The sequence below is a fragment of the Rhineura floridana genome, chromosome 15 (genome assembly GCF_030035675.1).
Source record: "Rhineura floridana isolate rRhiFlo1 chromosome 15, rRhiFlo1.hap2, whole genome shotgun sequence".
Taxonomy (NCBI): domain Eukaryota; kingdom Metazoa; phylum Chordata; class Lepidosauria; order Squamata; family Rhineuridae; genus Rhineura; species Rhineura floridana.
The window spans coordinates 5,595,067-5,608,011 of record NC_084494.1 but is presented as its reverse complement, the minus strand read 5'-3'; the positions used below and the strand labels follow the sequence as shown (position 1 = coordinate 5,608,011).

General features: G+C 42.9%; 1 protein-coding gene across 3 annotated transcripts in view; it reads right to left on the bottom strand.

Moving 5' to 3' along the window:
- The window catches only part of HDAC1 (histone deacetylase 1), a 30,025-nt gene that overhangs the window by 2,794 nt on the left and 14,286 nt on the right, over positions 1–12,945 (bottom strand). For all 3 annotated transcript variants that reach the window (XM_061598082.1, XM_061598083.1, XM_061598084.1), the window contains 8 exons: positions 12,348–12,489; positions 11,065–11,157; positions 10,383–10,491; positions 10,008–10,148; positions 9,346–9,454; positions 9,090–9,220; positions 7,509–7,655; positions 5,746–5,794 (listed from right to left, as the gene is read on the bottom strand). In XM_061598082.1, the coding sequence (XP_061454066.1) occupies positions 5,746–5,794; positions 7,509–7,655; positions 9,090–9,220; positions 9,346–9,454; positions 10,008–10,148; positions 10,383–10,491; positions 11,065–11,157; positions 12,348–12,489 (921 nt within the window). The remainder of the gene's footprint in view (positions 1–5,745; positions 5,795–7,508; positions 7,656–9,089; positions 9,221–9,345; positions 9,455–10,007; positions 10,149–10,382; positions 10,492–11,064; positions 11,158–12,347; positions 12,490–12,945) is intronic.

Here is a 12,945-nt window from a genome sequence, read left to right as displayed (position 1 = left end):
GATATAAATCTTTTGTTGTTGTTATGTGCCTCCAAGTCGACTACAACTTATGGCGACCCTATGAATCAGTGACCTCCAAGAGCATCTGTCATGAACCACCCTGTTCAGATCTTATAAGTTCAGGTCTGTGGCTTCCTTTATGGAATCAATCCATCTCTTCCTTGGTCTTCCTCTTTTTCTGCTACCTTCTGTTTTTCCCAGCATTATTGTCTTTTCTAGTGAATCATGTCTTATTATGTGTCCAAAGGATGATAACCTCAGTTTCATCATTTTAGCTTCTAGTGATAGTTATGGTTTAATTTGTTCTAACACCCTATCATTTGTCTTTTTTGCAGTCCATGGTATCTGCAAAGCTCTTCTCCAACACCACATTTCAAATGCGTTGATTTTTCTCTTATCAGCTTTTTTCACTGTCCAACCTTCACATCCATATATAGAGATCGGAAATACCATGGTCTGAATTATCCTGACTTTAGTGTTCAGTGATACATCTTTACATTTGAGGACCTTTTCTAGTTCTCTCACAGCTGCCCTCCCCAGTCCTAGCCTTCTTCTGATTTCTTGACTATTGTCTCCATTTTGGTTAATGATTGTGCCAAGGTATTGATAATCCTTGAAAAGTTCAATGTCCTCATTGTCCACTGTAAAGTTGCATAAATCTTCTGTTGTCATTACTTTAGTCTTTTTGACTTTCAGCTGTAGTCCTGCTTTTGCGCTTTCCTCTTTAACTTTCATCAGCATTTGTTTCAAATCATTACTGGTTTCTGCGAAGAGTATGATATCGTCTGCATATCTTAAATTATTCATATTTCTCCCTCCATTTTTCACACCTTCTTCTTGGTCCAATCTTGCTTTCCGTATGATATGTTCTGTGTATAGATTAAATAAATAGGGTGATAAAATACACCCGTCTCACACCCTTTCCGATGGGGAACCAATCGGTTTCTCCATATTCTGTCCTTACACTAGCCTCTTGTGCAGAGTATAGGTTGCGCGTCAAGGCAATCAGATGCTGTGGCACCCCCATTTATTTTAAAGCATTCCATAGTTTTTCATGATCTACATAGTCAAAGGCTTTGCTGTAATCTATAAAGCACAGGATGATTTTCTTCTGAAATTCCTTGGTCCGTTCCATTATCCAACGTATGTTTGTGATATGATCTCTGGTGCCTCTTCCCTTTCTAAATCCAGCTTGGACATCTGGCATTTCTTGGTCCATATATGGCAAGAGCCTTTGTTGTAGAATCTTGAGCATTACTTTACTTGCATGGGATATTAAGGCAATAGTTCGATAATTACTTCATTCTCTGGGATCCCCTTTCTTTGGAATTGGGATGTATACGGAACGCTTCCAGTCTGTGGGCCATTGTTTAGTTTTCCGTATTTCTTGACAGATTTTAGTCAAAATTTGGACTGATTCAGTCTCAGTAGCTTGTAGCAACTCTATTGGTATGCCATCTATTCCTGGTGATTTTTTTCTTCCAAGAATTTTAAGAGCAGCTTTCACCTCACATTCTAAAATTTCTGGTTCTTCGTCATATGGTTTCTCCGTGAATGAATCTGTCATCCTTGCATCTTTTTTATAGAGTTCTTCAGTGTATTGCTTCCATCTTCCTTTTATTTCATCTCAGTCAGTCAGTGTGTTTGTCTGTTGATTATTCAACATCCCTACTCTGGTTTAAATTTCCCTTTCATTTCTCTAATCTTTTGGAACAGGGCTCTTGTTCTACCCTTTCTGTTGTCCTCTTCTATTTCTATACAATAACTATTGTAATAGTTTTCTTTGTCCCTACATACTAGTCGTTGTATAGTTGCATTTAGGGTCTCACCGTGTTTCTATCTCCTTTTGCTTTTGCTTTCCTTCTCTCTTTAGCCATTTGAAGAGTTTCTTCAGTCATCCATTGGGGTCTTTCTTTTTAACTAGAGGTATTGTCTTTTTGCATTCTTCTCTGATAATGCCTCTGACTTCATTCCATAGTTCTTCTGGTTCTCTGTCAACTTAGTTTAAAGCCTCAAACCTGTTCCTTATTTGATCTTTATATGCTTCTGGGATGCTATTTAAATTGTATTTTGGCATTATGATTGCTTTGTTCATCTTCTTTAGCTTTACTCTGATTTTCGATATGACCAGTTCATGATCTGTACCGCAGTCTGCTCCTGGTCTTGTTTTTGCAGAAAGTATAGAACTTCTCCATCTTCTGCTACCAATTATATAATCAGTTTGATTCCTATATTGACCATTTGGTGATGTCCACATGTATAGTCATCTTTTCGGTTGCTCAAAAAATGTGTTTGCAAGAAACAAATTATTGGCTTCACAGAATTCAATAAGTCTTTCTCCTGCTTTGTTTCTGTCTCCTAGGCCTCATTTCCCCACAATTCCTAATTCTTCTCTGTTCCCTACTTTTGCATTCCAATCCCCCATGATTATCATCACATCTTGTTTTGGTGTGTGATCAATTTCTTCCTGTACTTCTGCGTAAAATCTCTCCAATTCCTCTTCTTCTGCGTTTGCTGTCAGAGCATAGACTTGGATGATGGTTGTGTTGATAGGTTTCCCATTTAATCTCATTGATATAACTCGCTCAGACCTTGCGTTGTAGCTCCTAATTGCTCTTGCTACATCACCTCATTATTAAAGTAACCCCATTTCTTCTTAATTTCTCATTTCCTGCATAAAATATTTTGTAGTTGCCTGATTGGAAATGTCCCATTCCCGTCCATTTTAGTTCGCTCACACCAAGTATTGTAATTTGTAATGTTGATGTGTTCCATTTCTTGCTTGACAATTTCTAACTTTCCCTGGTTCATGCTTCTCACATTCCATGTTCCTATTGTGTGCATCATACAACTTCGGACTCTCCCTTTGCATCTGTGTGCATCAGCCTCTGGGCTTCCTTTCAGCTTTGACCCAGCTGCGTCATCAGTCACAGCGCTACTCATACTTGTCCTTTGTTCTTCCCCAGTAGCTCGGTGAGTGCCTTCTGACCTGGGGGTCTCATCTTCCAGCACTGTCTTGTGTTGCATTTTGGATACTCTGTTCATAGGGTTTTCGTGGTAAGAGATATTCAGAGGTGGTTTACCATTGCCTTCCTCTGAGTTTGGATGCATCTTAGTCTGGTGTTTCAGCTTTGACCATTCCGCCTTGGGTACCCCTGCTAGGAGTCTAGCCTCTTGGTCTAGACTCCTGACAGCATTGCTCTCAGCTTCTTCAACACACTCAAACCCCCTCACCACATTAAGGTGTGCATCCGAAGAGGAGGGGGATATAAATCTAATAAATAATAATAAATAATAAATAAGGGTCGCTTAAATGGCAAGAAGCCTTGCCATGAAAATTTAAGAACATAAGAAGAGCCTGCTGGATCATGCCAGTGGCCCATCTAGTCCAGCATCCTGTTCTCACAGTGGACAACCAGGTGCCTGGGGGAAGCCCGCAAGCAGGACCCAAGTGCAACAACATTCTCCCCTCCTGAGGCTTCCGGCAACTGGTTTTCAGAAGCATGCTGCCTCTGACTAGGGTGGCACAGCACAGCCATCATGGCTAGTAGCCATTGATAGCCCTGTCCTGAATTTGTCTAATCTTCTTTTAAAGCCATCCAAGCTGGTGGCCATTACTGCGTCTTGTGGGAGCAAATTCCATAGTTTAACTATGCGCTGAGTAAAGAAGTACTTTTGTCTGTCCTGAATCTTCCAACATTCAGCTTCTTTGAATGCCCACGAGTTCTAGTATTATGAGAGGGAGAAAAACTTTTCTCTATCCACTTTCTCAATGCCATGCATAATTTTATACACTTCTATCATGTCTCCTCTGACCCGCCTTTTCTCTAAACTAAAAAGCCCCAAATGCTGCAACCTTTCCTCATAAGGGAGTCGCTCCATCCCCTTGATCATTCTGGTTGCCCTCTTCTGAACCTTTTCCAACTCTATAATATCCTTTTTGAGATGAGGCGACCAGAACTGTACACAGTATTCCAAATGCGGCTGCACCATAGATTTATACAATGGCATTATGATATCGGCTGTTTTATTTTCAATTCTTTTCCTAATTATCCCTAGCATGGAATTTGCCTTTTTCACAGCTGCCGCACACTGGGTTGACATTTTCATCATGCTGTCCACTACAACCCCGAGGTCTCTCTCCTGGTCGGTCACCGCCAGTTCAGACCCCATGAGCATATATGTGAAATTAAGATTTTTTGCTCCAATATGCATAATTTTACACTTGTTCATATTAAATTGCATTTGCCATTTTTCTGCCCATTCACTCAGTTTGGAGAGGTCTTTTTGGAGCTCTTCGCAATCCCTTTTTGTTTTAACAACCCTGAACAATTTAGTGTCGTCAGCAAACTTGGCCACTTCACTGCTCACTCCTAATTCTAGGTCATTAATGAACAAGTTGAAAAGTACAGGTCCCAAACCGATCCTTGAGGGACTCTACTTTCTACAGCCCTCCATTGGGAGAACTGTCCATTTATTCCTACTCTCTGCTTTCTGCTTCTTAACCAATTCCTTATCCACAAGAGGACCTCTCCTTTTATTCCATGACTGCTAAGCTTCCTCAGAAGTCTTTGGTGAGGTACCTTGTCAAACGCTTTTTGAAAGTCTAAGTACACTATGTCCACTGGATCACCTCTATCTATATGCTTGTTGACACTCTCAAAGAATTCTAATAGGTTACTGAGACAGGACTTTCCCTTGCAGAAGCTATGCTGGCTCTGCTTCAGCAAAGCTTGTTCTTCTATGCGCTTAGTTAATCTAACTTTAATAATACTTTCTACCAGTTTTCCAGGGACAGAAGTTAAGCTAACTGGCCTGTAATTTCCGGGATCCCCCCTGGATTCCTTTTTGAAGACTGGCGTTACATTTGCCACTTTCCAGTCCTCAGGCACGGAGGAGGACCCGAGGGACAAGTTACATATTTTAGTTAGCAGATCAGCAATTTCACATTTGAGTTCTTTGAGAACTCTCGGGTGGATGCCATCCGGGCCCGGTGATTTGTCAGTTTTTATATTGTCGATTAAGCCTAGAACTTCCTCTCTCGTTACCACTATTTGTCTCAGTTCCTCAGAATCCCTTCCTGCAAATGTTAGTTCAAGTTCAGGGATCTGCCCTATATCTTCTACTGTGAAGACAGATGCAAAAAATTCATTTAGCTTCTCTGCGATCTCCTTATCGTTCTTTAGTAAACCTTTGACTCCCTTATCATCCAAGGGTCCAATCGCCTCCCTAGATGGTCTCCTGCTTTGAATGTATTTATAGAATTTTTTGTTGTTGGTTTTTATGTTCTTAGCAATGTGCTCCTCAAATTCTTTTTTAGCATCCCTTATTGTCTTCTTGCATTCCTTTTGCCAGAGTTTGTGTTCCTTTTTATTTTCCTCATTCAGACAAGACTTCCATTTTCTGAAGGAAGACTTTTTGCCTCTAAGAGCTTCCTTGACTTTGCTCGTTAACCATGCTGGCATCTTCTTGGCCCTGGCGGTACCTTTTCTGATCTGCGGTATGCACCCCAGTTGCGCTTCTAATATAGTGTTTTTAAACAACTTCCAAGCATTTTCGAGTGATGTGACCCTCTGGACTTTGTTTTTCAGCTTTCTTTTCACCAATCCCCTCATTTTTGTAAAGTTTCCTCTTTTGAAATTTACCTATTCTTGGGAGACTCAACAGCTGAGCCAAGGGAGTTCCACATTCCCAACGTAACAACCAGCACCCAAGACCATGCAAGGAAAGAAAAACAGGTCTTACCCTTTGGGTTCTGCAGTGTCCTCATTTGCCTTCTCTTCCTCTTTTACCTCTGGAAGAGAACATACCATACACTGTTTATCCCAAATGTTTCTTGGATACACACTCTGGCCTTTAACACATTCTTAATCTTCTTGCATTAGTTTTGAGAGAGAGAAGTTTGCCCTGTTGCCTCTCATTATACCCATCCTCCTTCTAACTTCCCCTCTAAGAGTAATATATTTATCTTTGTTTTCATTGTTTATTTATTGTATTTATATACCGACCCATAGCCAAAGCTCTCTGGGCGGTTTACAGTAACATTAAAAACAAATATACAAATTTTCATAAAATTATTTATAGGCCTAATTTTTAGGCATAGCCCACTCAAGGCAATTCACAAAATGCCACATTATCAATCTATTAAAAATAAGCCTGATTTTGCTAGAAACAGAATTCAGTTTACAATCTCAGCTTGATGATGGTGTTCCTAGCCCGTGGACATAGGCTTGGAACTGCCTGCTGAAATCTCGTAAGTAAGAAAGGTGGTTGAGCAATTCTAGAGGGCTGGAGCGCGTTGAGGTGTTAGTGGCCCACATACTTACTAGCCCATAACACATTGGGCCAATCAGTTAAAATGATAAAATAAACAAAGCCGCTTCATTTTGACATTTTTGATGGTTGCAGACTTGGGCTTTTTTGATCCTTTTTTTTAAAAGTGCAGAACATAGCCCTAACCCATCGCTGCTGCTCCCCCCTGCCCCCCTCTTCCTCTGTGGCTGCTCCCATATGCATGCTGTTGGTCTTTGGCTGGGGCTCTGCTCAGAATGCCCCAAGTTTCAGGCGGTGGCCTTTTGGTGGTCACCCATTCTTAATTCTCTCGGAGACTCCCTGCCCCAGGAAGCCCTCCCAGCTCCCTCTCCGCCCCCATCTTTTGAGAGGCAGAAAAAAACATTCGTGTCTCACTAAGGCATTAAAGGCTGGAATAGTTTAATACTGTGCTTTTATGTATAATCCTCCATGGGGATTCTTCTGGGTCTAAATATGGAGTAGTAAATTATTAAATCCTCCAGACTGCCACATAAAGATTTTCACAGTTCTAGTGACCACAGCAGTGTGGGTTTTTTTAAAGCAACAAATTGTCCTTTTCATACCGTTGGGTAAAGATATCAAATTACAAAATAGCCATCATTAAGCATCACTTGCTGTTTCCCTGGGAACAAGGAACCAGCAGATATGTTCTTGCAGGCAGATGGTTACTGATGAAATCTGTTGCTAGCTACGCTGCCAAATTCATTCTATTGCTGCTACCAAAACAAAGCAACACAAGAAAGACAGGCACCCTATATATTTGGGAATGCTGGGAGCCACCCCAAACGGCTGTTGTTTTGAAGAGCAGGGAGGTGGTAAAGATAGGGGAGGTCACATGGAAGCCACACGCTCTCTCTCTTTCTCAAGCTGCAGGAGGGGCTGGCCTACAGCTACTCACAGGCAAGAGAAATACACTCCACACATTCTCACAGGCACTTACTACCACTCTAAATATTCTAGGATTCATTCCTGGTACTCAAAAGATGGTCTGGCAACACTGGATGTTGCAGCATTGCTCAGCAAAGCAGCTGTGGACCTGAGCAGCTCCTAGGATGGGAGACCACCATATATTTTTTTAATTCTTATTTTTTAAAAGCATATCCCAAGGTTCAAGCAGAAGAACTTCCTAGGGGTTTGGACCCTGCAAAAAAAAAAAAAAAGCATATAAGCAGTTGGTAGACTAAGGTTTCTCTCACCTTTCTTCTCCTCCTCCTTCTCCTCTTCTTCTGTTTTTGCCCGTTTGGCTTTCTTGAAATTGGCAACATTTTTCCGCCCACCTTCCCCTTCATCCTCAGAGTCGGAGAATTCCTCATCACAAGCTATTCTCTTGTCTGATGAACGGACTGTTGGACATGGGGAGAAAAGAAAAGGATGTATCAGCAGCACTAGGCTTTTGGTTTCAAGTAAGGAAGGTTCAGGCGCAACTGAAAAAATCTGGATGGAAAACACACACACACAGAGAAGCAAAGCAGTCTGAAAAGAACATGGCAGGATTCCTTATCTACACCTCCAACTGGGAACATGAAGCAATGGCTGATTCTATGTGCCAACCAAGAACAGCACATTTACTCCAAGAAAAGCCAAATTAATGCAAATCTGGACATTTGCCTTAATTTTCTTCTTTTGTATAATTTATTCTGTTTTAGCCATCATGGGGCCTACCCTAGAGTGATGAAGTTTCCATCCTTCCCCAGCAACTAGCAAGATGAAGTCTTGAGCTTCTGCAACTTCCACAAGCTTTTCAAGCTGTAAGGACTGGAAACATCCCACAGAATCACAGCATGTATGCAACTCCAGAGAACCCAGCCCGGCAGCAGCTCCATGGCAAGATGGCCCTCTCCACAGCCCTGCTCCTTGCTATCAGCACATACATGTTCTCCTCCATCTCCATTCCACACTTAGGTTTCCTTTTTCCCTCCTCTCCAGTCTAAAGGAATTTTCTTCCCAGACAAACTAATTCTCCACTTCCCTCACATCAGCTGCACCAATTCTGTTGATGACTTTTTTTTTACACAGTACAACAATATCTGTGAACATTCTGTGACATCAGAACAGCTCAGCCAAAGGCCACAACAACCAACCCAAAGAAACCCCAACATTGTAGAGGTGGGCTGCTACTGAAAGACTGGGAACAGGAGCAGGCCAGTTTACTCCTTGCAGGAGTCGTTACAAGCATTTCCCGCTCCTCACAAACATGAAACCGAAAATCAGCTGTACACTGGCTTTTACATCTTAACACTGCAATATTCAGACTTTGGTTTTTGGATTTATTTATTTTTTGCACCAACTGGTTTAGCACAGAACCAATTTTCTGGCACAGTTACAGCTGCAGGGAGCAGCCCTAGACTCTAACCAGAGTTCTTGGCCAATCTGCCCAAGGTGTACTTTGAATCCAGATCTCTTTTAAACACCCAGTAGTTATTTCTTTAACAAACCTGGGTCTCAGGCTGTGGTGAAGGAAGACCGAAGAGGAGCCCTTTCCACTTTATAATGCGTATGTGGAGGAGCAAGACCTTCCTAAAACACATTACAGATTATACAGCATGCCAGAGGCGGCAGTTTCTCCTTGGTTGAGGCCACATACCTAAACAGGACAATCCCCGATGACCAGAAAAGGGACTGATTTCTCTACATAGCTCCCAAGAAACAAGTTTCTATTTTTGAGGGTTGTTGTTACTGAGAAGACTACCACAGGCCACAGAGGTTGTATATTTTCCCTTCTGTAACAACCCAAACTGTGCACCTGCACCAAATCCCTATGGCCCCAAAGTACTCACTAGAAATCCGTTTGTTGGGATCTTCTTCATCTTCATCTCCACTGTCCTCTGGCACAGCATCCTCCGGAATCGGCTGCATCTGGACTCCGGGAGCGTGGGGAAGCATCCGCAGGTTCTCAAAGAGACGCTGCCTGTGGCCAAGCAGTCACAAAAGCCCCACCCGAGGGCAATCAGAAAGGGAAAACAGAAGACAAGACAGACAGACAGACACACAGCAGAAGGAGCCAGCCTCCCTCGTGAGGCAAGCCAGACTTACTTAATCTTCTCCAGATATTCATTAGTGTTTTGGTTGGTCATGTTGGAGGGGCTGATGTGGAGCTTGAAGTCCGGGCCAAAGTATTCAAAATAATCATTGTATGGAAGTTCTGAAGATAAATTTTTTAAAAACATACAGAATTTAACTGAGCCTGTATCTGCACCAAGGCAATTAAAATACTGCTCTAAGAAAAACAAGGAACGAATGAAGAAGGGGGCAGAAAATGGTTCAAGATGGGGAAGACTCTCCACATTTTCATGACACCTCCTCCATTGTAGCGGCATAAAGGAATTAAGTAAATGCTTGCAAATGCACTTAACCTACATAATTTGTTCAGCATGCAAATCTGGCTTGTCTGAGGAGTGGTGTTTAGCCCCCCAAAATACAAGTGGCTGCACTGCAAAATATCTCAATCACATTACTACACTCCTTGTAATTCTCCGGGACTTGCTTTAGGGTCTCTGACTAAAATGAACCACGGGACACATTCTTCTAAACCCTGTTGCCAATTTTTTTTTTAATAGAAATCCAATGGAAGGCCAACTCTTCATACTTACTTAGGCTACATACAAGCCTGAGTATCACTAAACCCATTTCCAGAGAGCTCACTCCAGAAGAATCTTTAAAAGGTACTCTGGGAATAAGAAGGCACACAACGTTACCATTTGGGATCTCTGTATTCAACGCCACGGCAGTCTCATACGTCCAGCACCTGGCCACGTTGCGGATTGTGTAGCCACCCCCTCCGAGCATCAGCATGGGCAGGTTAAAGCTTTTGATGAATTCCACACACTTGGCATGACCTGAGGGGAGCACAGAATGGAGAAGGGTGTTGGGTTGCTGGGGGAGGGATAGAGAGTTTCCATTCAACAATGAATTGCCAAACTTAGTGTAGGTGTTAAGGAATTCCTTAACTGCAGAAGCAACCCAAGAAGCCATCTGAACAGAGACCTCTTCAGATCATGCAATGCAATCTTGCATGGACAAAGCAGACCCTGACAAAGCAGATCCTACCCACCTGCTAAAACCCCTCTTACCTTTAATGGTCAGATTAAAACAACCCAGCCTGTCCCCTGATAAAGAATCTGAGCCACACTGCAACGCAACAGCACTAGGCTGGAATGTCTCCATCACTTTAGACATCACCTGGTCAAAGAAGAGAGAGTCCAAACACATACCTGAGCAGGGTGGACCTGTAACCAGTACAGAAGTCCAAATAGTTATTGGTTGGTCCTCGTAGCCAAGCTAAAATGTACAGTCATGAGGACCCTTCTGCTTCAGTGCAAGCCTATGTATCTTTGCTCTGAAGGCAGTCCTACTGTGTCCAGTGAGTTTATTCCAAGTTGTACACCGCCCTGAGAGCTTTCTGCTATAGGGCGGTCTAGAAATGTAATTAAATAAATAAATAAATAAAATATAAAGGATTACAGCCTGAGTTCCTGATTTTAGCATTGTGCTCCTGTAAGAGATCAGGAATAAACCTCTGGGCTCCCCCCTCGTTGCAAACCTTTGGAGCTGACTGAGCAGAATAGGGACTTGTTTTCGTGATGAGCAGCCAGCTTCAGATATTCTCTCTAGCCCTCAGCACACCAGCAGAGATGATCCCACCCTCCGCATCTCCAAGCTAGAAAAGAAGAATGGGGCCCCTGTCGCCACCCTTGCCTTGGAGAACAGAGACTTGGATCCCCATGCAAGCAAATCCCAGAAAGGGAAACTTACTGGCTTAAAGATGGCTTCATAGGACTCATCATCTATCCCGTCCCGGAGAGGGTAGTTGACTGCATAGTATTTTCCTTTGCCTGCACCAATGTCCTAGAGGATAAAGGGAAGGAGATGCTGTGAAATAACTAGGGCTAGTTCCAGATGCTTTTGGGAGTGGGGGAGCAAGATCAGCAAAAGATCTCACTGTGCCCCACAGCACTGCTGTTCTCATTTTGCATAGACTGCCCAGTGGCTTGCCTGTCCCGTCTTTCCAAATTTAGTGGGGCCACCGAGGATGCCTTGCCCAAGAAGCGCCAAAACACTAGAGACAGGACTGATAATAATCTCATCTAGACCTGGCTCTCCACAACACAGCTGAACACATCAATTTAGAAAAGGCAGGGCTGAGTATATTTTGTATCAGTGCAGAATGAAGAAAAACTGAGCTGGGGAAAGGTTAGCAGAAAGCCACCCTCTAACCTGAACAAAGTATGCAAATTTAGCAAATATGCAGATAGGCTTGCTTTGCATGAATTTGGTCTACGTCTGCAAATGCCAGAGGAGGCACAAGGACCTACAAAGCCCCACCTCTTGATCAGAGGATATGCTCCACACCCCTCCCAGTTTCTACTAAGCATAGCCTTTTTAAAAAGCTTTTCCTCTTTGCTAAAAGGCAAGAAACATGATTTTAGAAATGGTAGGTGAGGGAAGAGAGGAGATAACCTCAGGGTGCTGAATTCTGTGGCCAATGTAATGGCTTTCTTCATGCAATCACAGTACTGTATCATGAAGAATATCCCTGTGGATATTTTCCAGTTAAGGAAACCTAAATAGATTTTAAAACTGCTTTGTAAAGCCACTAAAGCACTGCAAATGCCTGATGAACATTATGCAGGAGTTTTAGAATGGGAGATACTAATTATCAAAGCTTCAAAAGAGGGTTAGACAAATTCATGGAGAATAAGGGCTATAAAAGGCCACAAGCCACAATGGCTATGCTCTGTCTCCACAGTCAGATAGTGTCCTTCTGAACATTAGTTGCTGGAAACTGCAGGAGGGGAGCGTGCTCTTGTGTTCATGTCTTTCTTCTGGGTTTCCCATAGGGGTGTGTGGTTGGCCACTGTGAGAACAAGGATGCTGGACTAGACCGACCACTGCCCTGATCCAGCAGGCTCTTCTTAAGTTTTTAAGCTATTCCCACAAAGCTCTCTTTCCAAAAGTGCCCGGACAGGGTACGTTTCACAGGGGAACCTCAGCAACTGGACTTCCAGGGAAGGTGCTGCTCCAGCCTCCATTCTCACCCGCAAGTCCCCTGTTCCTGGGAAGTATTCGCCATACTTATGAAAGGATGCTGTCATGACACGGTCTGTCGTGTAGAAGGCCTCCTCCACACCGTCGCCATGGTGAATGTCAATGTCGACATACAGCACTCTCTGGTGGTACCTGGGATAGCAAAAGGGTTGTCAGCCTGGCACCACAAGGTGCCCAAATCACTTCTGCTGTACTTAAAAAGCAGGACCTTCTATGGCCAGGTGGTCAGGGCACTGAAAACATTTTACATCTTCAGAACTTTGGATACACAGGATTTGTATTTGTATTTGTATCTAGGATAGAGTTGGAAAAGGTTCAGAAGAGGGCAACCAGAATGATCAAGGGGATGGAGCGACTCCCTTACGAGGAAAGGTTGCAGCATTTGGGGCTTTTTAGTTTAGAGAAAAGACGGGTCAGAGGAGACATGATAGAAGTGTATAAAATTATGCATGGCATTGAGAAAGTGGATAGAGAAAAGTTCTTCTCCCTCTCTCATAATACTAGAACTCGTGGACATTCAAAGAAGCTGAATGTTGGAAGATTCAGGACAGACAAAAGGAAGTACTTCTTTACTCAGCGCATAGTTAA